The sequence below is a fragment of the Microchirus variegatus genome (genome assembly GCF_963457635.1).
Source record: "Microchirus variegatus genome assembly, chromosome: 8".
In the NCBI taxonomy this organism is placed as follows: domain Eukaryota; kingdom Metazoa; phylum Chordata; class Actinopteri; order Pleuronectiformes; family Soleidae; genus Microchirus; species Microchirus variegatus.
Genome location: NC_139809.1, coordinates 25,338,639 through 25,359,367, shown reverse-complemented (window position 1 = coordinate 25,359,367; position 20,729 = coordinate 25,338,639). Strand labels below are relative to the sequence as shown.

Here is a 20,729-nt window from a genome sequence, read left to right as displayed (position 1 = left end):
GAGGTAAAGTTTAATATGTCCAATATATCACAAGGAAATAAACTATATGACAGAGTTTTAATGGCTTTCTTACAAAGACTTTTACAGTAAAATTGGTTCATTAATGAATCAGGCTGGCATTTATTTTATTAAAAAGTTCTCATGTAGGACTTTTAACTTGACATTTCTTTAAGACTGTACAGTAAAAATGTCTGGTTTCCAGTATGCGTGTAGTCATAGATGTCCAGAGCACAACTTAATCATATTTTTTTAAATTTATGAATTATTTTGGTTTTATTGCATCTCAGATTTGAGAATATTTTTTCGATTTAAAAGTGGGAACTTTCTCAAAAACTGTACAATGTCTGATTTCCAGTACACCAGTAGACTTGGTTTCAAACGTGCACTTTAACAATGATCTCGTTGTTTTATTTTGAAAACCGGATGTGGATCGACGATATCCAATCTGCTTGAGTCGTTTCACAAGCTTTTTACCGTAAAAGCCTTTGTGAGAAGGGCGTTAAATTAAGGATCAGATAGTTTGACTGCAGTGTCAACTCCAAAAAAACAGAATAATTATTGAGCAGGCCTGCACATGGCCCTGCATGCCAAGTGAAATAGTTTTGTTTTGTTTTAAACAGGGTTGAAAGGGTTGGGTGCTACACCCGGGTGCTACATTGCGGACAACTGCAGCAGCAGTTCGTATGAGGAAACCAGACTGTATATGGAACAGAAACATATAGTTTTAAATGCCGTGGTTCGGCTTCGGCTTCAACGCTTTTGAACAGATATGTGTTCATGGGGAATTAACGGAAGAAGCAGCAGGCGACGTTAAAGTGAGCAGTCCGGCAGAGCTTAGGAGTCGTGTGGAAACAAGTGGCTGCTGTTTGAGGACCGCTCACATCAGAGCGAGCTGGAGCAGGAGAGCGTCTCTGCATTTGGATGGTGAGTGTGTTGAAGAAGAACAACAGGTGTTCTGACATTTTTCTATTTCTATTCTATTTACCTCAGGTTTCAGCCTTAACTTAGAACACCGTACCCAAATACACGCACACTACAGCAATCCACCACTAAATTTCAACAACACAGGCTTCGTTTGGTGAGGAGTAAGCCCAGGGTGCAGGTTGGGGAGGGTTTTTATAGTCCTGGCCTCTTCTCTTCAACCACTCATGGTGAGCCAATCTTCTTCCAATTAGCAACTCAGTGACACCTGGTTGCTGTGATCCAACCTGAGAGATTATCAGACAAAGACACACACACACACACCACACTCACACAGACACTCTTAAAGGAGGAGAGAAACTGAACTAAAAGTGCTAAACCCGCATGTGGAGGACAAAGTGGCAAAAGATGGATGGATTTCATCATTTCAAAATATCTGTGCATGTTGTTTCAGATATTCAGATTTCTGAATATCTGAATATATTCAGATATCCCACCTTTCCAACAGGTGGAAATATATGCTATATATATTTTGCATAATATGTCCCATTTAATTGTTTTGTTATTTGTTTCATTTTATATGAACTCCTCAGCTCCACTCTGCATCATCACATCACATACCCTAGTATATACAGTACATGCACCACAGTTTGAGAACCATAGCCCCGGAGAATATGTTGTACAAGCCCCCTGTGGAGTTTTTGCATTTCTCCAACACATTTGTTCTTGCTTCTGCATATATTAATTTATATATTTGCACATGTGTAAACAAATAAATATCAGCAAAAGATATACACACAGATTGCATAATTCATGTAAACAGAAAAAAACTATTAAAAAAAACAACACAACAAAATGGAATATATATATATATAAAAGAAGCAAACCCTAGAAAATGTTTTTTCAGTCTTTCTCATTGAACAAATAAAATACAATTGTATAATACTGTTATCCTATCATAATAAATCTATAGTACCACTGTCTAACTAACCCTTGACACATTTCACTGTGTGTCAGGTGACGGCTGCGTGTGCCTCGCAGGGTTCAGGGCACTCACCTCTGCTGAGTCCTGTGGTGTTTCTCTGGTCGAGAGTCACGGCTGTAAAGATGCCTTCATCACTGAACACCACCTGACCCTAGTTTTCCCAGGCAGGATTGAGACGTGGGACCTCCAGAAGAGAGAGACGGCTCCAAAATGGAGCATGGAGATAGAAGCCCAATCCGAGAGCTCAGGTTATCTGTTTGTTTTGATATCTCGGATAGCTGACAGACATCACTAGTCTGGTGGATGATGTATCAGCAGCTCACCTGTACATTTTCTCACTTCAGGATCCACTCTGAATCTCCCATTGGTCCCTGGGGGTTATATTGCCACAAAACCACCACTTTACCGCTCATTATCGCCAAATCTGAAAGCCAAGAGTCTGGCTCTGGGAGCAGAGCATGCCATTCTTCTCTGTGCCACAGGAGCTGTGTATACATGGGGACTGGGCAGGTAGATTTAAAGTCCAGCTATCCATTTTCAACCGCTTTGTCGCTGGGGGTGCTGTGCCAATCTCAGCTGACATAGGGCGATAGGCAGGGTACATCCTGGACAGTTTGCCAGTCCATCGCTGGGCCACATATAGAGACAAACAACCATTCTACCATTCACTCACTCTCACACCGACGGCCAATTAAGAGTGTCCAGTTTACATAATCCACATATCGCAGGTTTTGGATTGTGGGAAGAAGCGGGAGAACCTGGACAAACATGCACACACAGGAAGAACATGCAAACTCCATGCAGAAAGGTCTTCGAGCGCTAATCAATTCACCAACTGTGTGGCACAGAGCTAAAACTCATGCATTTGTATTTTCTGGGAATAGTAGTTGCACCATAATGGGTTGCCAAATAGATTTGCAGAACTTTTCTTGCTTTATTTTAAAAATGATTTAAGTAACATGCACAAAATGAATATTGTCATTTATTTTTCAAACATCTATTTAAAAATATCCGGTTTAAAAATAATAGTATTTTTTACAGAAATGTCATTAAAAATACTTGGCAACGTTATAGTACAAATTCACTCTTCACAGTCAGAATTAGAGCTGTGCTAAATCAGTACAGCACAGTGAAAAGTGAGGAACCCCTTGTTGATGTGTGTATCAACTAAGATGATACTGAATCCAGGAAACTGTGAGGTGCAGACATAGAGCTGTTCAGGGAGCGCTTGATTGTTGTTGGCAGAGCATGTGCTTTTGATATCGGACAATCGCATTCGTGAAAGGCTACAATCATGATCATATTAAAATTCGATCGTGAACTCCTTCTGAATGTGAAGGTTTATTTTTTAGCTGTAGAGTCCACTGTTCATAAACCTTTCATGGGTGCTTCTTGGTGTTTTATGAAGCTGTCCCCCTTTACTCGTGCTGTGTGCTTCTTCCACCTCGCTTGTTCAGTTGTGACTGTGGAATGTCACCACAGACACTAAAACAAAACACTTCTATACTGAGAAACACTGTCATGTGGAGATGAAAGACTTCATTAGCAATGTGTATACACATTTGGCAATGGTTTGAATGTTACATTTGTTTATATTTAGAGAGGTATTTATAATACCCAGCCGTTGTCACAATAGTTTGTTGTATAAAGTTGTCCCCCATTTTAAAAATGTGTTCACCACTGTTTTAGTGCATGCACTTTAATTTCACAGTCACGGTCAGTTGGGGCATGGGGCCCTTGCATCTGAGAAGGAGCCAAAGGCAGTGGAGGCTCTCTGGGGAATGACTATGAGCTGTGTTGCTACAGGAGGATGGCACTCTGTCTGCATTAGTGGTAAATATTAAGCAAAGGTATTTTTTACTTGATTTTCCTCAACTTGAGTTAAAACAAACACATAAAAAAATGACTTTCTTTGGCCTCACAGATGGTGGTGATCTTTATGTGTGGGGCTGGAATGAGAGTGGTCAGCTCGGACTCCCATCACGAGGTCTGAGGAAAGCACTGCAGCAGCAAAGTAGCCAACACACAGGTTTGTATGTATATATATATATATATATATTGAAAAACCACACAAAACACCAGTTTGTGTTATTTGTGTATAGTTTATTTTTGTAACTACTGGGTGAAAAAAGGCAGCTAGTCTAAGCTTTTATTTATGCAAGTTATTTTTTTGTACAGTAAGTTTTTATTTGTTTTGATTGAATAAACGTTAACTATTGTGTTAAGTTTGCCTTTGTGTGATTGTGACATTATCACATTATCTTACACAAACTGTATTGTTTAGATGCCATAATTTGCCTTAACACACTATGCATTGTATAAATTTTTTAATCAAGAATCGATTTTGAATCGAATCTTGACCCTAAGAATCGGAATCGAATCGAATTGTGAGTCACATCCCTATTATATACCTTGAGGAAACATATGAATTCAATTTCTACCAATAAACACTAAAAAATATTATGCACTGGACCTAAAAAAAAATCATAAGGCCGTCAACTTTCACTGTATCAGGGTAAAGATGGTTTAAATGTTAAAGAACTCAGGTATGGAAAAATGTGTTAGTGTCTCAATAATTCAAGTATAATATAATCCCCAATATACTTGTAGTGGCCTCCCAAGAGCAATACGTTTTTGTTTTTTTTACGTATAAGCTCATTTATATTGACTGCACTGAACGTCAGTATTGTGCCAACAGATTTCAACACATCTCCTGGCAAAGAGCCACAAGAGGGAGAGAAGCATGAAGAGGTATTCATATCCATCCAGTCATTCCCAGCTCTGCTGGATGTCACGCCCTCATGTGAAATCAGGACAGCAAGCTGTGGCTCACGCCACACAGCTGCTGTGACAAGTAAGGAATCTCTCCTGACAATGGTTCTAAAACACTGATGTAAGTCAGTTTCAGTGTCATATTTGTCTCTTATTCTCTAATTTCAGCCACAGGTGACCTCTACACTTGGGGCTGGGGTAAGTTTAAATTTAAAAGCCGTCTTACCAGCAGCAACGTGGATCAAGTAAAAAAAGTAATAAAAAGGCACTTGATTGGTATATATTGTTCCCTCTTTTCAGGTGAATATGGCCAACTTGGACACCAGAATTTAATCAGTTCAGATGAGCCCCAGCGGGTTGAGTTCTTCAGGGAGCAGCAGATGCGTGTTGTTGATGTTGTGTGTGGGACATGGAACACATTTGCTGCTGCCATCAAAGAGGAAGTAGCTAGTTCTTAAAAACAGAATGGAATCCCCCTTATAGGCATGACCAGTGGACTGTGGACTACATAACTGGAGGTGTCAACAAAGACTTTAAATAATATAATATTTGTAATACATGCCATTTCTTTGTCTGCATTAAAACAATTAGGAATCCAGCACATTTTTGTAAATATTATTTTATTTTCTTCTCTGTAAAATGACTGAAATTTGAAAAATTCTACATAAAAACTGTTATGTGATACAATCCACAGGTAAATATGATTTATTTACAGTATACTGAAAATAGTTCTAATTGAAAATCGAACACCACAATGAGAAAAAGGAGTCATGCATTTCCTTGAGCTTCTAGTCTTCACAGCACAATCTTGAAAGAACTGTGGAGAAATTAAAATAAATCAAGTTGACGGGAAATGTGTCTAGTGCTTACAGGTGATGACAGTCCAATTTTTTACTAACCTGACAAAGTCTGGTGATCTTGAAATGACGTGCTGAAACTCTGAGAGGTTCACCGTTCCGTCCTTGTCGATATCGGACTCCTCGAGAATCTAAAAACAGGAAAGAAATCCATGTATCCAAAGTTGTAGCCTTAGAACAAGTAGGAGGAGTTTCAATAGACTCACATTGTTGATGAGCTGTCTCATTTCCTCTGGACCAAGCCTTGTGTCATCAGTCTCCCCAGTCAGACAGTTCACCAATTTCTCAAGATCACCACAGTCAAGGGTTCCATCATCATCAAAGTCTAAAATAATATAAAATACCAATGTGTATTACACAGACTGGCAGCATATATTAATAATTACTACCTCAATAATTTTATTCTCACCAAATATACGGAATGCATAGTGGGATTTGATTTCCAGTGTAGCAGAGTCGCTGAATGCACTTAAAAGATCCAGAAAGTCCTCAAACATGAGACTTCCATCTTGATGTGCACTTGTGGAAAATACATGGCATATTCTTTCCCTGAAAGGGTTGGACTGCAATGAGAACAAGTATAAGGGTTAACACAGTACTTGAGGCAAATGTTCCAGAAAACACAATCCTATTATAACACTCAATAACCACAGACCACTACACCACTTTTCCTGTTTCCTGTATATCTTCTGTAACTATTTTACCTTGAGTTCTGGCAGAGTAAGAATCCTCTCCATTGGTACTCTGGTGTTTGGAAGGTCTTTCTCTTCTTTGGTGAGCAGTTCAGTGAATCTCTTGTGAGCGCTGAGCAAAAAAGAAAGATACAATTTATTGTATGTATTGGAACAAACTGTGGAAAAAAAGAGTTTTTATAAACAACATGGTTGCGATGTAGCACACAAATGAATACCTACAGAAGAATTTCCTGTTTTGTCAAGAATGTCAGTTCCTGTGAAGAAAAGAAACAACTATTACTAGGACGATAACCATTACTGGTTCACCTGAGTAAGTGTGCACTTGATCTCTTTAATGAGTTATATGATCTCTTATATCAAATATTATGTCATCATCCTAAAACATTACAGTCTGACTTGGTTCCCTCAGCAACATTAATTACAATCTGTTGAAGCAGAGCAGAAATGATTTATCAGCAACAGTAGAACAACAACAAAAGGAATTCAGACGTTAACAAACACACTAAACACCCGATACTCCCCTTCTGATAAAAGAGTCATGTCAAGCTTTGCCCCAGCATCCACCAGATTCATTCATGCTATACAATTATTTAGGATTATTAATTAGTTTAATTCTTTAAATAGATGACGCATTGCTGAATAATCACTGAAGATTGTACATTGTACGTTACACTGTATATAGGACATTAAAAACAATAGTTTAGTCAAAGTGCTTTACTCAGGCAAATTGTTAGATAAGGCAAAATATAACAGATGATAAGAAAAAGTACAAAAAAACATGAGAATTATATGCAATCTTTATGACCCTGAATTTAAATAATAAATAACAACCTTATTGAACTCATCACATTCATCACAATCACAATGATGAATGTTTTTTGGTTTTCATTCTTACATCGAGGATGACCTTTTTAATAAAAGTCATAATTAGAGGTGAATCTATGGTAAAGCAATTAAAGTAAACTTTCATAAAACAACTTTCAATTCAAATGTGAAATGTTTCTAAGACCTTAATGGTAAGACAAGACCTAATGTTGGAGACATGAAACTACTCATGTCACAGAGAAGCTCTGTCACCTGTGGGTTTTAAACAGGGGGCTGACAGCAGCTGTTGTGAGGTTGACCTCATTGACCTTTGAGCAAAAATCAAGGATCAGAGATCATAAATGCGTTTTCCCTCCTGCCCTTAAATACTTGATGATCCCCTGTCATGGTTTTACTACCTACCATAAGCAACATCACGAGCCTGCACTGCCTTAATCAGCGTGCTGACGAGTGATTTTGGACTTAAAGTGTTTAATTTAACAAATACTAGAACTAAATATATCCACATGTGACTGTGACAAGGCTTTTCAACGCCACAGTCATAGTTTTCAATAGATACTACGTTATCCTCGGTTATTACATGGCGGAAAGAAAAACAGCTCTCAACTTCGGCCGCTCAGTTAACGTCCACGACGACATAACGTCTACTTTAATGACTTTGTTTTGTGTACTTACTTGATATTCTGAGAGCAAATCCTTCCCAAGTTGACTTGCCGTCGTTCCCATGTTGAAATGTTCCACTCGAACATGTACTTTATTGAAGTACTAGTCAACAAGTTGCTCGCCCTTCTTCCGGCTTCACATTAGCGTATTCTCTTTCCTGTTTGTCTCATACGTCACGGCTTCCATAGTGACGTACTCGTAAACAAAAGCCACCGGAACAGCTGACTAAATAAACCGAATATACTTGACAAGGTGACTCATCCTTTTATTTTGAAAAACACCACAATTTATAAAAGTGCATGCGTAGTTATGATCACAATGACCTAATTCTGTATTTTTTTTTATTTTAGCACAGTTAATCACTTTAAGGTTAGTGGAATTAGACACCATTTACAAGATCATTTTAAATTCTCATTACGTGTTTTCTAATTTGGGGGCTTTAATTGGTTCCTTTTGATAAACTATATCATAGATCTGATTCCTGTTTCACTTATTTATAAACACGGGTTTTCTCCTAATAGATAACTTTATATGGAATAATAACAATGTTTTACAAAGATACATTTTTTTTTTTTTTTTAAAACAAAGAAAACTTTGATGATTCAGCTTGTTAATAAGTTATAAATGTTTTTGTCAATCTGAGCCTTAGTAATTGCAATGACATATTGTATTTTTAAATCTATTCACATGTCATTAAAGGATTTTCAAAAGTATGACTTTGGTCTGGGTATTTGCTACATGTAATATGACAACATTGTATTTTACTATTAAAATGGCTGCTTATTCCATTTTACAATTTAAGACAATTACATGACAACTTTATATAAAATACAACATGGTTTAAACATGGACTTGCCAACCTTTTAGGGTCAGTTACTTAATGTAAAATAACATATCATATCATATATATCATAGACATTTTACTGCCTAACAAGTATCCTTATTGTTTTCATGTTGCTAAGAAAGATTTAAACTGTTCATGTTTACTTGTGATACAGTACTTACAATAGAGTATATTGTTGTATTGATACTTATTACTAGTAATTATTCGTAATGTTTCATCCATCCATTTAAAATGTTATAGTACATGAATTAAGTTCAGTTGTTTTCTCCTTTGATTGACAAATTTGCAATATGTTTTTCCACACGCAGTGATCATGATTTCCCACATCTGGACAAATACAATGATTCAGTGCATTTCACTTTTACAAATAAAATCAGTTGCAGCATTTGACTTACTAATATACAATCATTACATCTCAAATCTATGTCCACAAAACAGCAAGGTTTGGTAATGTATTCATAAACATTCTCTGAATGTTCAAATATTTTGGGAAACTATAAAGACAAAATTCATGTTCTGTAAAAGAGGAAACAGCTGTAGATATTGACGAGATGATCAGGAGATGATTAGCAAGCTAAGCTCCTGGATTTGTCTCCAAATCTGTTGTATCTGGGAAAAAGAGGTTACAAATTAAGGGAAAAATTAAGTTTCTGTTCCAGATAAGTATAATAATTATGTGTGTTTATTTAGAGATTTATTAAAGATTATACCTGTCATTTTTGTTCCCTCCTTGGTCTCAGCTGGAACACCAATCCCATGCTCATTTTCCCCAGTGACTCTGAAGAAGTAGATTCCTCCCTCCTCTAGGTCAGACACCTTGTAGGACAGTCGGCGGCATTTATCTGTAAGTCTCATCCACCCTGCTCTGCTGATGTCGCGTATATCCAGAAGGTAGTTCTTGACAGGAGCTCCTCCCTCATTCTCAGGTATGTCCCAGGAAACAGTGGCAGAATTCTTGGTCACATCCTTGACTACAATTCCAGCTGGTGGACCGGGAGAATCCAAAACCCTTACATTTAGGGTCAAAGAGGCAGATCCGGCAACATTTTGCAGTTTGACTATGTATTTTCCAGAGTCATCACGTGTTACCTGTTCCACTGTCACTGAGGTGGTGGAGCTGGTGGTGTTGATTAATGCCCTGATTCTCAGATCTACATCCGCTTTGTCCCATGATACACTGGGTGCAGGTTTGCCTGTGAAAGGCACAGTCAAAGTGAAGGAGCTGCCTTCTCTAACAAGCAGTGTCTTCCTCATCTCAGTGCTAACATCAAACCTGGGCTCCTCCTCTCTTTCAACAGCTACATGAGGATTTGTTTCAGAACTGGACTCACTGACGCCAATCTTATTTATGGATCGAACAATGAAAACATATTCGGCCCTTGACGTAAGTCCTGTTACAGTGAACTCTGTTTTTTCTGTGTTATGAACACCAACAGCCCAGTCTTCTTCGGTTGATTTTCTGAATTCTACTTTATACCCTGTAACTGCTGCTCCTCCATCAAACAGAGGCTTGTTCCATGACAGAGTGATCGAGGATCTGGTTGAGTCGACTATGGTTGGCTTTGCTGGAGGGGAGGGGAGAAACTTTGGATCCTCTGCCATCGTTAGTGGGGACGGGAAACTGGGTTCACTTAACCCTGCATCATTCTCAGCAAAGACTCTGAATTCATACTCGCATCCCTCATGCAAACAAGAGGCTTTTACTCTTAGGTCATATACTGGCTTTTTATTGACTCTTACCCATCGAACACCCTGCTTCTCTCGCTTTTCGATGATGTAGCCACTGATGCGGCTACCTCCATCAGAAGCGGGTCTCTTCCAGCAGATTGTCATAGCTTCACTGGTTGCACTTGTGACCTCAACATCCATTGGAGCAGATGGGATAGTGAAGGGATCGACGGCCCTATTTGCCTCACTTTCCAAATTCTCCCCCTCTCCATATTTGTTCACTGCCCTCACTCTAAAAAGGTATTCATTTCCTTTCACCAACTTGGTAATTTTGCAAGTTGTTGCCATCATGTCACCGTACACCATAGTCCAGGAAACACGGCTGGTTTCACATTTCTCAACAACGTAGTACATGATATCAGCACCACCAGTCTCATGAGGAGGTCCCCACAACAGAGTGCATTTCTCTGCTGAGAGTCCAGACACTTCCAGAGGTCCAGCAGGTGCACCTGGTCTGTCCAGGACCTTGCAAGTGATAGCTTTAGACGTGGTACCACATGTATTCTGCAGGGTTAAAGTATACTGTCCAGAGTCTTTCCGAACACTTTCTCGTATGAGGAGAGATGTATGTGTCTTCGTTGCAGTTATCTCAATCCTTCCCTTGGACCCAATATTTCTACCGTTCTTCAGCCAAAAAACTGTAGGGTTGGGACGGCCAGATATCTCAGCCTCTAATCTTAGGAAGTCTCCTGCTTTGACAATGACCACCTGTCTAAGTTTGTCCTCCAGTATAATTTTGGGGGGTTCTACATCATGCTGCACAGTCACAGGTCCTGTGGTTTCAGAGGGCACGCTGAAAAGCTCTGCTGAATTCTTTGCAGTCACACGGAAATCATACTGTTCACCTTCTGTGAGGCCAGTCACCTCCAAGAAGGTGTCCAATAAGTTGGTGAAGTTGCACTTCAGCCAACAACTCTCCGGCAGCTCTTTACGCTCAACGATGTACCCAGTAATTTTAGCTCCACCATCATATTCAGGTTTATCCCATGAGAGGGAAACTGAGCTGTTGGTTATATTGGTGACTGTGAGGTTGAGTGGTGGATCACACTGGTCACGTGCTGCAACAGGATCAGATGTGTTACTGAAGGGTCCAACACCTGCCATATTCTCAGCGCAGACCCGGAATTCATATACCAGGCCTTCTTCAACACTTGTTACCTTGAACTGTTTCTCTGTCACCAGGTTTCTGTTCAACTTTGTCCACAGAATACTGCTTTGATCTTTGCATTCAATGTGATATCCGACGATAGGGCTACCGCCATCATTGTCCGGTTGGCTCCAAGCAATGACCATGACCGACTTTGATGCCTGCACAACTTGCAGGTTGGTTGGTGGACCAGGGGGGTTGAAGGGATACTGAGCAATGACAGGATCAGATTCAACAAATTGACTTGTGCCATAGCGATTCTCTGCAGCAACGCAAAACTGATATTCAGTACCCTGTGTTAGACGGCTTATTTTGATTGATGTCCTTGCAACTGTAGCTGACACAGTTTGCCATACAGTGCTCCCCGTATCTCTCTTTTTAACAACATAGTTACTGATTGGAGCTCCACCAGTATAACGTGGGGGCTGCCATGACAATGACACATAGTCAGCACTCACTTCATCCACACTGAAGTCACTTGGTGGTCCAGGTCTTTCAAAAACATTAACATATATTTCAGCAGATGTACTTCCTACTGAGTTGGTCAGCATCACCTCATACACACCCACATCAATCTTGGTAGCATCTTTGATAATAAGTTGAGATGATGTGTCAAATGTGTGCACATTTACTCTGCTTGTCTCTTTAAGCATGTTGCCGTCTTTTTTCCAGGCTACCATTGGTGGTGGCACTCCCTTGAATGGAACATCAACCTTTATATCATTCCCTGCCTTCACACTGAATGTGTTGGAAAGCAAAGTAACAATGGGCCCAGCACTAGTATCCTTTATAGAGACCGGTATGAGCAGGGACTTTGGTTCACTTTTCCCCTTTTCATTCTTAGAACTCACTCTGAAGAAGTATTCTTTTCCTTTTGTCAGTCCATTGATGGTCGCCTCTAGTGATTTACTTTCTGAACATATTGTCCACATTTCATCTCCCTTATTTTGCATTTCTACAACATAGCATGTGATTTTGCTTCCTCCGTCATGTTCAGGTTTTTCCCACGAAAGTTTCACACTCTGGCAAGTGACATCACTGACAGTGATTTTGCCAGGAGGCAGAGGAGTCTCAGACATTTTAACAGCTTCAAGGATTTCTGCGGGCTGTCCAGTCCCAAACTCGTTTTCAGCCAGGACACGGAAATAGTAAAATGAACCTTCCTGGAGGTTGTCAATCTTGTATGAATTTCTCACACAGCTGCTACAGACACTTGTGAAGGCCTTTCTCGCCTCTTCTCGCTTCTCGACAATGTAGTGCAGAATCTTTGCTCCGCCATCAATAAGAGGTGCCTCCCAAGAGACGGTCACAGAGTCTCTCTTTACATCCTTGACCTCTAGGTTTGTCGGGGCACTAGGAGAGTCCAATACTCTGACGTTGATAAATGCCGCTTTAGTGCCTTTACAGTTCTCAGCAGTCAAGACATACTTGCCTGTGTCATTTCTATTCACATTTTCAATCAACAGCACTGTGTATGAACTTGCAACCTCAATTTGAGCACGCTCACTGAGAGGTCCACCTTCCTTTGTCCATTTAACGTCAGGCTCTGGATTTCCTTTGATGTTGACATAGAGACGTAATGTGGAACAAGCTCGAACATTCACAATCTTCCTCAGGGCAGTGTCCAGCTCAATTTCAGGTGCTTCCAATTTTTCAGTTGCTTTTACTGACCCAGGCACATCCACATGCTCACCAACTCCAGCTGCATTCAGGGCACATATACGGACTTTATACTCTGCATTTTCTCTCAGTCTCTTCACAGTGTAGTTTGTTTCCTCTACACCTGTGCTTGGAGTACATGTAATCCACTCATCTTCTGCCGTTTCTTTCATCTCGACTAAAAATCCACTGATGCCTGCTCCACCATCGTAGATAGGCTTTGACCATGCCAGAGACACACTGCTGCTGGAATAATCTGTCACTTTAGGGTTAGTAGGAGGACCAGGTGGGTACGTAGCTTCACAGACTTTTACATACTCACTTGGCTCACTGGCTGTGCCCAGACCAGCAGCGTTTTCTGCCAGTACCCTAAACTGATAGCAATGTCCCTCTGTGAGTCCCGTGCAACGAAAACGTAAATCATTCAGTCTTCTTTTGTTACATCTAGTCCACCTAACACCCTCTTTGTCACGTCTCTCCAGGACGTAGCCATCGATCTCAGAACCTCCATCATTCTCCGGCCTTTCCCATGTTAGTGCTATGGAGTCACCGGTCACAGCACTGACTGTAGGGGTAGAGGGTGCACTTGGTGTTGTGAAGGGATTTTGAGCAACGACAGGGTCCGATTCCAAAAATTCACCGACACCAAATTTATTCACAGCAGCGATTCTGAAGATATATTCTTTTCCAGGCGCCAGCTTAGTCACTTTGTAACTGAGAGCTTCAACATGATCCTCAACCCCTGTCCATGTAACACGACTGGTCTCCCTTTTTTCAATGATATAGTGGGAGACACAAGCACCGCCATCATTTAAAGGGAGATTCCAGTGAAGATTACACTTATCTGCACTGGCAACTTTTACCCTCAGTGGTCCAACGGGAGGACCAGGTCTGTCCAAAACCTTCACATTAACTGGCATAGATGTAGTTCCACCAATGTTAATAAGTCTCAATAAAAACTGGCCCCCATCCACTCGTGTGCATTCCCTCACAGTAAGTGTTGTGTGAGTGAGAGTGTTTTTGACCTCACTTCTTGCTGTAGCTTTGTCAATTTCTTTTCCATCCTTAAACCATATTACTTCAGGAAGAGGCTTTCCAAAGTAATCAGCATCAATAATGAATGTGTCCCCTGCCTGAACTACAGTAGTACTCTTGAACTTAGGATCAATGAATGCTGTGGGTCCTTCAATAACATCTTGAGCGATGATGGTTACACTCTCTGACGGTGTGCTCCAAACGCCAGCACCATTCTTGGCAATTACTCGAAACTCATAACTTTGGCCTCCTGTCAGACCTGTGACTGTGAATTGATTTTCACTGACATTAGTGAAGTTTGCCTTCATCCATCTTCCATCTGGGAGGTCCTTCTTTTCAACAACATATCCTGTAATCGAGCTTCCACCATCGTACCTGGGTTTTTCCCACATAATTGTGATGTTCTCTCTTGTAATGACAACAGCCTCAGGCTTACCAGGCGGATCACAGGGGTCACGTGCTACATAACAATCAGATATCTTGCTGGATGAGCTTAGTCCAGCAATATTCTCAGCAAAGACTCTGAATTCATACTCGATGCCTTCCTCCAGTCCACTTGTTTTGAAGCGAGCATCGGGTATAACAAACTTGTTCAGCTTGGTCCATAAAATGCTGTTCTTCTCTTTGCGTTCAAAATGATAGCCGATGATAGGACTGCCGCCATCTTTGGCTGGAGGCTGCCATTCCACAACCATGCTGTACTTTGTCACGGTGGACACAAAGGGAGTGCCAGGGGCAGCAGGTACGCTGAATGGATATTGTGCAATTACAACAGGAGTGGTGATAGCAGTACTCTTTCCATACTTGTTTTCAGCAAACACTCTGAATTGGTATTCTCTTCCTGTCTTCAGTTTGGTGACTTTGATTGTGGTTCTTACTGTTGTTGTGGACACAGTCTGCCACTCTGTACTTGTGACTTCACGTTTCTCCACTACGTAGTTGTCGAGCTGACAGCCTCCTGTGTATTCAGGTGACTCCCAGGTGATGGTAACATAGTCAGAACTGACCTCATCAATCCTCACAGGCCCCGTGGGTGGATCTGGCTTTTCAAGAACAACCACAGTGATTTCTCCTGAAACCTGTCCAGCACTGTTGCTTGCTGTGACCGAGTAATGACCAAAGTGCTCCCTGGCGGCATGTCTTATATGCAGAACTGTTAACACGGGTGTATTTGCAATCTCCAGTCTTGATGTCTCTTTAACTGCATTGCCATCTTTTGTCCATTCAATCTTTGGTGCTGGTTGCCCAGCTACTGGAACCTCAACTTTCAGCTCCTCACCATTCTTGACAGTGAAAGTGCTAAACGTTATCTGTAGAGTTGGCTTAATTGCATTTTCTGTGCTATCTGTGACAAGGCCAGATGGGACCTTAGTTTTTGGTTTTACTTTTGAAGAAGTGTCAGGTGGACCTGGTGAAGAGATCAAATAATTATTTATAAAGAAAACTTTGATGGTTAAACAATTGTTCTATGAGGAAACATAAAAAAACATTAACTTAAAAGTTTTGCTGCTCACTTAAATGTTGAAAAGCTAAGATTTTGAAATATGTAAGGAAGACATTGTAAGTTTTGTTTCCCCCATTTTTATTTATTTTTGTAATTAAATAAATATAATAAATAAGTGTAAGTATAATGATACTGTGACAACTGAGCAGACTTAGTGCTTTCTCCACTTGACATTATTTTGACACAAGTAAAGAATGACTCTTTACTACTACTTATCTAGGCATGACATTTTGTCTAGACCTCTGGTAACAATATATCAATCCAATCCAAGCTTGAAGGTCTAAATACAAGTCATTTGGAGCATCCAACATTTTCTCTTATTATCAAGAGCATCTGTAAGCTTCATAATGTTTTAAATACTTGAGTACTTGAACTTTATATTTACCATATACTGTAAGCCATATCCTGTTTGTTTAGTACAAAACATGTAGATATCATAGATGTCAATGTAAACATGTTATTTACATATAAAGCAAAGTTTATGTGAGGCTAATGTGACTGATGACTGCATGACATACCTTGGACAATAGAGGGTGACTGGGAAGCCCCTGCTGTATTAGTGTCCTGTGTCATAGTCCTATCTATATTTAGAGTGTGAGTTGTATCCTCTCTTCTCTCTCCTGTCTGTAAAACAAGTACAACACTGTCAGAGAAAATAAAAAGCATGCAAACACAAACAGGTACATATGTTTACACGGTTTGTAAGTAAACTAAGGGTTTATAAGCATGTTATTGGAAAAAATTGCTGTACATATTTAATTATAGTAGGCTTTTCGTGATAGCAGTGTTTTAAAGTGAGCATGTGGGCTATGTAGCTGAAGTGAATATGATGTGTTGTAACAGAAACTCATGGTGGTGTTAAAAATAACTGCAGGCATGACCAAGCAGAAAGTCATCTGTTTAAATCAAGCTCTATATCTAACTTCTTTAAATGTTTGAAAAAACTTGAAATTCAACCGTACTACTTACTTCCTTGTTGTGGTCTTCCATTCGTTTTCTTACAGGTCCTTAATGCAATGTGATTTAAAAATCCAGTAGTTTCTGTCTCAGTGCTCGCTGTCTCACTGCTGTGATCCCAGACATACAGACACAACTCTGCCACTCGCTTTATCTCCAAGAGCATGCAGTGGCTAAAATAGCCATGATGCCTGATTGGACAGCTGCTCATACCTTTAAAGTTAGACCACAACTGTCAGCCAGGAAAAAATGGATCTTTACTCAACAGTTAGATTTTTTGAACATATAGTAGTTTAGATCCAGGGGGTTGACCATATGACAACTCATTTAATTAATTAAATAAATAAATAAATACATAAATTGTATCAGTACCACCAAAAACAAATAATTTGTTCCTTGGGGCATGACCTACAGCCCGAAAATGAAATGTTATTGAAAAACATTTATTAATCAACCATTTACTGTAATGCACTGCTTTGTAATAATTCAAATAACCCCTCATCTACTGTTAAATAATATAAAATCAAGTCTTAAACTCTAGGAACAATAGTGTTTGTCCAGCAGATGGCAGCAACGTCTTTATCAGCTGCCGTTAAATATCACAAAAGAAGAAGAAGAGCAGCAGGAACCGGTGCTGGACACAGACAGACACATGAATATGTGACACATGACATAAAATAACACGCCCCTATGATATCACCGTCTTTTTTATAGGTATTTTTTTTTAAAACTATCTGTTGTTTCAAGACGATGTCAGAGCCTAAAGGTGAGTTCATGGTCAAATTCACTCGCGTCGTGGCTCCTTCCGTGATGATGTGTCATTGACTGTGGTATGTCTAATGAATGAGGCTCAGGAACTAGGCCTGCAAAAACATGTTTATGTTCATAAGTATTGCCTCTTATAGTGCGTAGTATCACTGTTTATGTCTTCCTTTGCGTGTTGTCCGTGAAGCGAGGACATGTCTGAGCATTAATAGCAGTGTAAAGTTCATATACTTGTACTAAACTTTGTAGGATGAAGGACAACTACTGTATGTTTTCTCTGTGCCAAGCCCAATAACAACCTGTAGTTTGTGTACATAGGCTGTGTGTGTGTGTGTGTGTGTGCGTGCGTGTGCGTGCGTGCGTGCGTGTGCGTGTGTGTGTGTGTGTGTGTGTGTGTGTGTGGGGTGTGTGTGTGTGTGTGTGTGTGTGTGTGTGTGTGTGTGTGTGTGTCACAAACTCCTTTCATTGAGTGGGCTTTGATTTGATGAAGAGAATACAAAAATCCTTAAAGGTCCCATGGCATAAAAAATAACTTTCAGGGTTTTTCTTTAACATTAAGATGAGTTCCCCTGCCCTGCCTATGATCCCCCAGTGTGGGATATGTGTAAAGCAAGCGCTGGGTATCATCCTCCACCTTTGAGAAAATCAAAGCTCAGATGAGCCTATCTGGAATCTTCCCTTTATGTCGTCATAAGGGGAAAGGTTACCTACCCAGGTAATTTGGCTCACTGCCTCACCCATGTGAAAATGATCTACGACTGTGAGAGCGCTGAGGCTGTCAAAATTGCTCCAAAATTACATTTGACTATTCCCTCAAACAGGTTCGTACCATTCAAATATCTATATTTGAGCATTATGTCAATAACAGGTGGACAAACTAATACAAGGAGACATAACTACTGGTATAGGTATTCCTATTTCTCCATCCAGATCAGAGTCAAGGTCAAACTGGAACGACGACTGCAGGTCTATGAGCCATTGAGATACATCCACTGTAAACAACAGCGTCCATGGTACCGTGCCTGCAAGCCGGTCAAGGCCACACCCCCACCCTCCAGTTTGACCTGCCACTCACCTCCTCATTTGCATATTTAAACCAGAATAGAATTTAGTTTGTCTATTATCCGTGGATCATGGATATTATAATATAAATAGTACTGAAAAGATAAAATGCCTGAATATGGGTTGGATGTATTATTTTTAAGTAAAAATTGTAAACAGAGTATATCAAGGGTCATAAATTAGAAAATTCTGATTTGACTCGTAATGACCATAATGGGACAACATGGCATGAAGGAGTTTTTTTTCCGTAGGATATTGAGTTGTGTAATTGTTTTGGTCAGTACAGTATTACAGTGAACCTCATTTTCATATCTAATTTCTCTGCCATTTCCACCAGATCCATGGGTGCCGCTCCAGTTTGTTTATGCTGACCAGGACTTTGTCACAGACGTATGTCGCAGCAATGGAAACAGTGCTGGGAAGCCTTTGTTGCTTGCGCAGTTTGACACACTTGTTCAAGCCGGGTGGACAGACAGAATGGAGAGGGGACTCTTTCGCTACAATCTGGGCGATTTAAAGACACGTGTTATTCCGGGCTCATGCAGCTTCGTCGCTCAGTTGAATATTCAAAGAGGAACAGAGAAAAGAAAGCCTCAGGAGATACTGAGCATTAAGCAGGAGTTCAATCCGAGACAGTTTCATTTTAACAAAATCAATCCAGAGGAAATCCTATTTGAAATGATCAAGGACACAGACGGAAACACAGCTTTGCAAAACGGTGGACAGTTGCTTCAGCCAAGTAGGATGACTGTGCTGGTCAATGTCAGTCCTCTGGAGTTTGGACATTGTCTCTTTGTTCCTGATCCATCACGCTGTTTACCGCAGGTTCTGACTCGTTTCACCATCCAGGTTGGAATAGAATCTGTGCTCCTGAGCTCTGGCACTGGCTTTCGTGTGGGTTTCAACAGTCTGGGAGGATTTGCATCCGTCAATCACTTACACCTTCATGGCTATTACATGGACCACAAGCTCAAGATAGAATCTACGAAGGTCAAGCCACTAGTTCCTGGAAAGGGTTTTTATCGAATGTTGGACTTTTCTGCAGGTTTTTTGTTTTACACAGAATCAGAGGAGGTGGAGGACGTTGCCAGAGCCATTTGTGAAGTGACAGACTTCCTGGTGGATGGTAACATCGCTCACAACCTGTTCTTGACAAGAGGATGTCCACCCTGTGATCGCGTAGAGGGCGACAATAGTCTGCGTTTAAGAAAAGGCGTCCGTATTGCTGTGTGGCCCAGACTGTCTTGTTTTGGTGCCAAAGAGGACTCGGCCTTCAACGTTGCTCTGTGTGAGCTTGCTGGACATTTACCGTTTAAGAACAAGAGGGACTATGAGCTCTCTACTGAGAAAGATGTGACCGATATCATTCACAAGTACCTTCTGCCTGAAGATGAGATGCAAGCCTTGGAACAGCAGCTTACTCGTCTTTTACAGGATCTTTAATCCATGAGGGGTTTGGTAAATCATGTATTGGAGTTAATAATCCCCTGAAATAGATTCCGCATAGATTTTAGTCTTAAGTGTTTCATGTTTTGGAACATTCATTTAAAAAACAATGTTTCTGGCCTAAACATAGGATGTGCACATCACGACTGAATACAGTTACATGGTTCCACTAAACACATATACACATATTAAGATGTATTATTCATCACATTATAAATGTGTGATTTTTTAAATGGGTTTTAAATGTATTTTACTGAAAGTTTATTAAAATAAAGTGAGAAAACCACTTAATAGAATTTGATTTGATTTCCATGAGATCTAGTACTCATTTTCCACAACACATATTCTGGTTTGTTTGTTGTTTGGTTGTAACTTGCTCATGTTTCTGCACTTTCATGACTTACTTTGGATGAAACAATGACAGTTCATTAACAATCACCCTACCCTAAATGAGCTAAGTCATTAGTCATTTCCCAGCCTTTTTCTTGAGGGACCCATATTTCTGTGTTAATATAAGTTAGGATTATTGGTTATTAGTCACACAGTGGATAAATTACTGCAGATTTCATTGTAATAAACATCAGGAAGTATTAAAAAATATTAGTATTGAAATAATAGAGTAGTATATAAAGACAGAATAGAGCAGACAGAGATAAATAATGCTGGCTATACAGTCGGTATGCCACTGTCGTGGCTACCCTGTGATAGTGTCCTGCAGGTTTTCTATTAGAAATTCAAGTTTGTCTATCATTCTCTTTCCCACCACCTCCACTGGGTCACAAGGGAATCACAGGACCACACCTTTTTCTGTCCAGCCTCTTCCTGTATGCTTAAACACCCACTTTAAAGCTGTGTTTATTGTAT

General features: G+C 40.1%; 4 protein-coding genes across 5 annotated transcripts; 2 read left to right on the top strand and 2 right to left on the bottom strand.

Moving 5' to 3' along the window:
• Positions 1-728: 728 nt before the first annotated feature.
• On the top strand, positions 729-5,136 carry rccd1 (RCC1 domain containing 1; the record flags this gene model as incomplete). Its single annotated transcript, XM_083894297.1, has 8 exons — positions 729-924; positions 1,939-2,154; positions 2,251-2,416; positions 3,618-3,739; positions 3,831-3,935; positions 4,605-4,760; positions 4,847-4,876; positions 4,979-5,136. The coding sequence occupies 8 exons, from the start codon at positions 729-731 to the stop codon at positions 5,134-5,136; spliced, it is 1,149 nt and encodes a 382-aa protein (XP_083750423.1).
• Positions 5,137-5,367: 231 nt separating this feature from the next.
• On the bottom strand, positions 5,368-7,055 carry cib1 (calcium and integrin binding 1 (calmyrin)). Its single transcript, XM_083893520.1, has 6 exons — positions 6,450-7,055; positions 6,240-6,339; positions 5,945-6,098; positions 5,742-5,860; positions 5,578-5,666; positions 5,368-5,495 (listed from the first exon to the last, which is right to left on the bottom strand). Exons 2-6 carry the CDS (start codon positions 6,270-6,272, stop codon positions 5,474-5,476), a joined length of 417 nt encoding a protein of 138 aa, XP_083749646.1. The 5' UTR covers positions 6,273-6,339; positions 6,450-7,055; the 3' UTR covers positions 5,368-5,473.
• On the bottom strand, positions 6,470-16,724 carry LOC310930504 (titin-like). Of its 2 annotated transcripts, XM_083893518.1 has the most exons (5): positions 16,605-16,724; positions 16,154-16,259; positions 9,273-15,539; positions 7,062-9,171; positions 6,470-6,484 (listed from the first exon to the last, which is right to left on the bottom strand). In XM_083893518.1, the coding sequence occupies exons 1-4, from the start codon at positions 16,623-16,625 to the stop codon at positions 9,137-9,139; spliced, it is 6,429 nt and encodes a 2,142-aa protein (XP_083749644.1). In that variant the 5' UTR covers positions 16,626-16,724; the 3' UTR covers positions 6,470-6,484; positions 7,062-9,136. The 2 variants fall into 2 exon arrangements, with proteins under 2 accessions (XP_083749644.1, XP_083749645.1); XM_083893519.1 differs by lacking the exons at positions 6,470-6,484; positions 7,062-9,171 and having other exon boundaries at positions 9,392-9,545; positions 9,652-15,539.
• A 618-nt stretch (positions 16,725-17,342) lies between these two features.
• On the top strand, positions 17,343-19,862 carry gdpgp1 (GDP-D-glucose phosphorylase 1; the record flags this gene model as incomplete). Its single annotated transcript, XM_083894296.1, has 2 exons — positions 17,343-17,358; positions 18,757-19,862. 2 exons carry the CDS (start codon positions 17,343-17,345, stop codon positions 19,860-19,862), a joined length of 1,122 nt encoding a protein of 373 aa, XP_083750422.1.
• Positions 19,863-20,729: the final 867 nt, after the last annotated feature.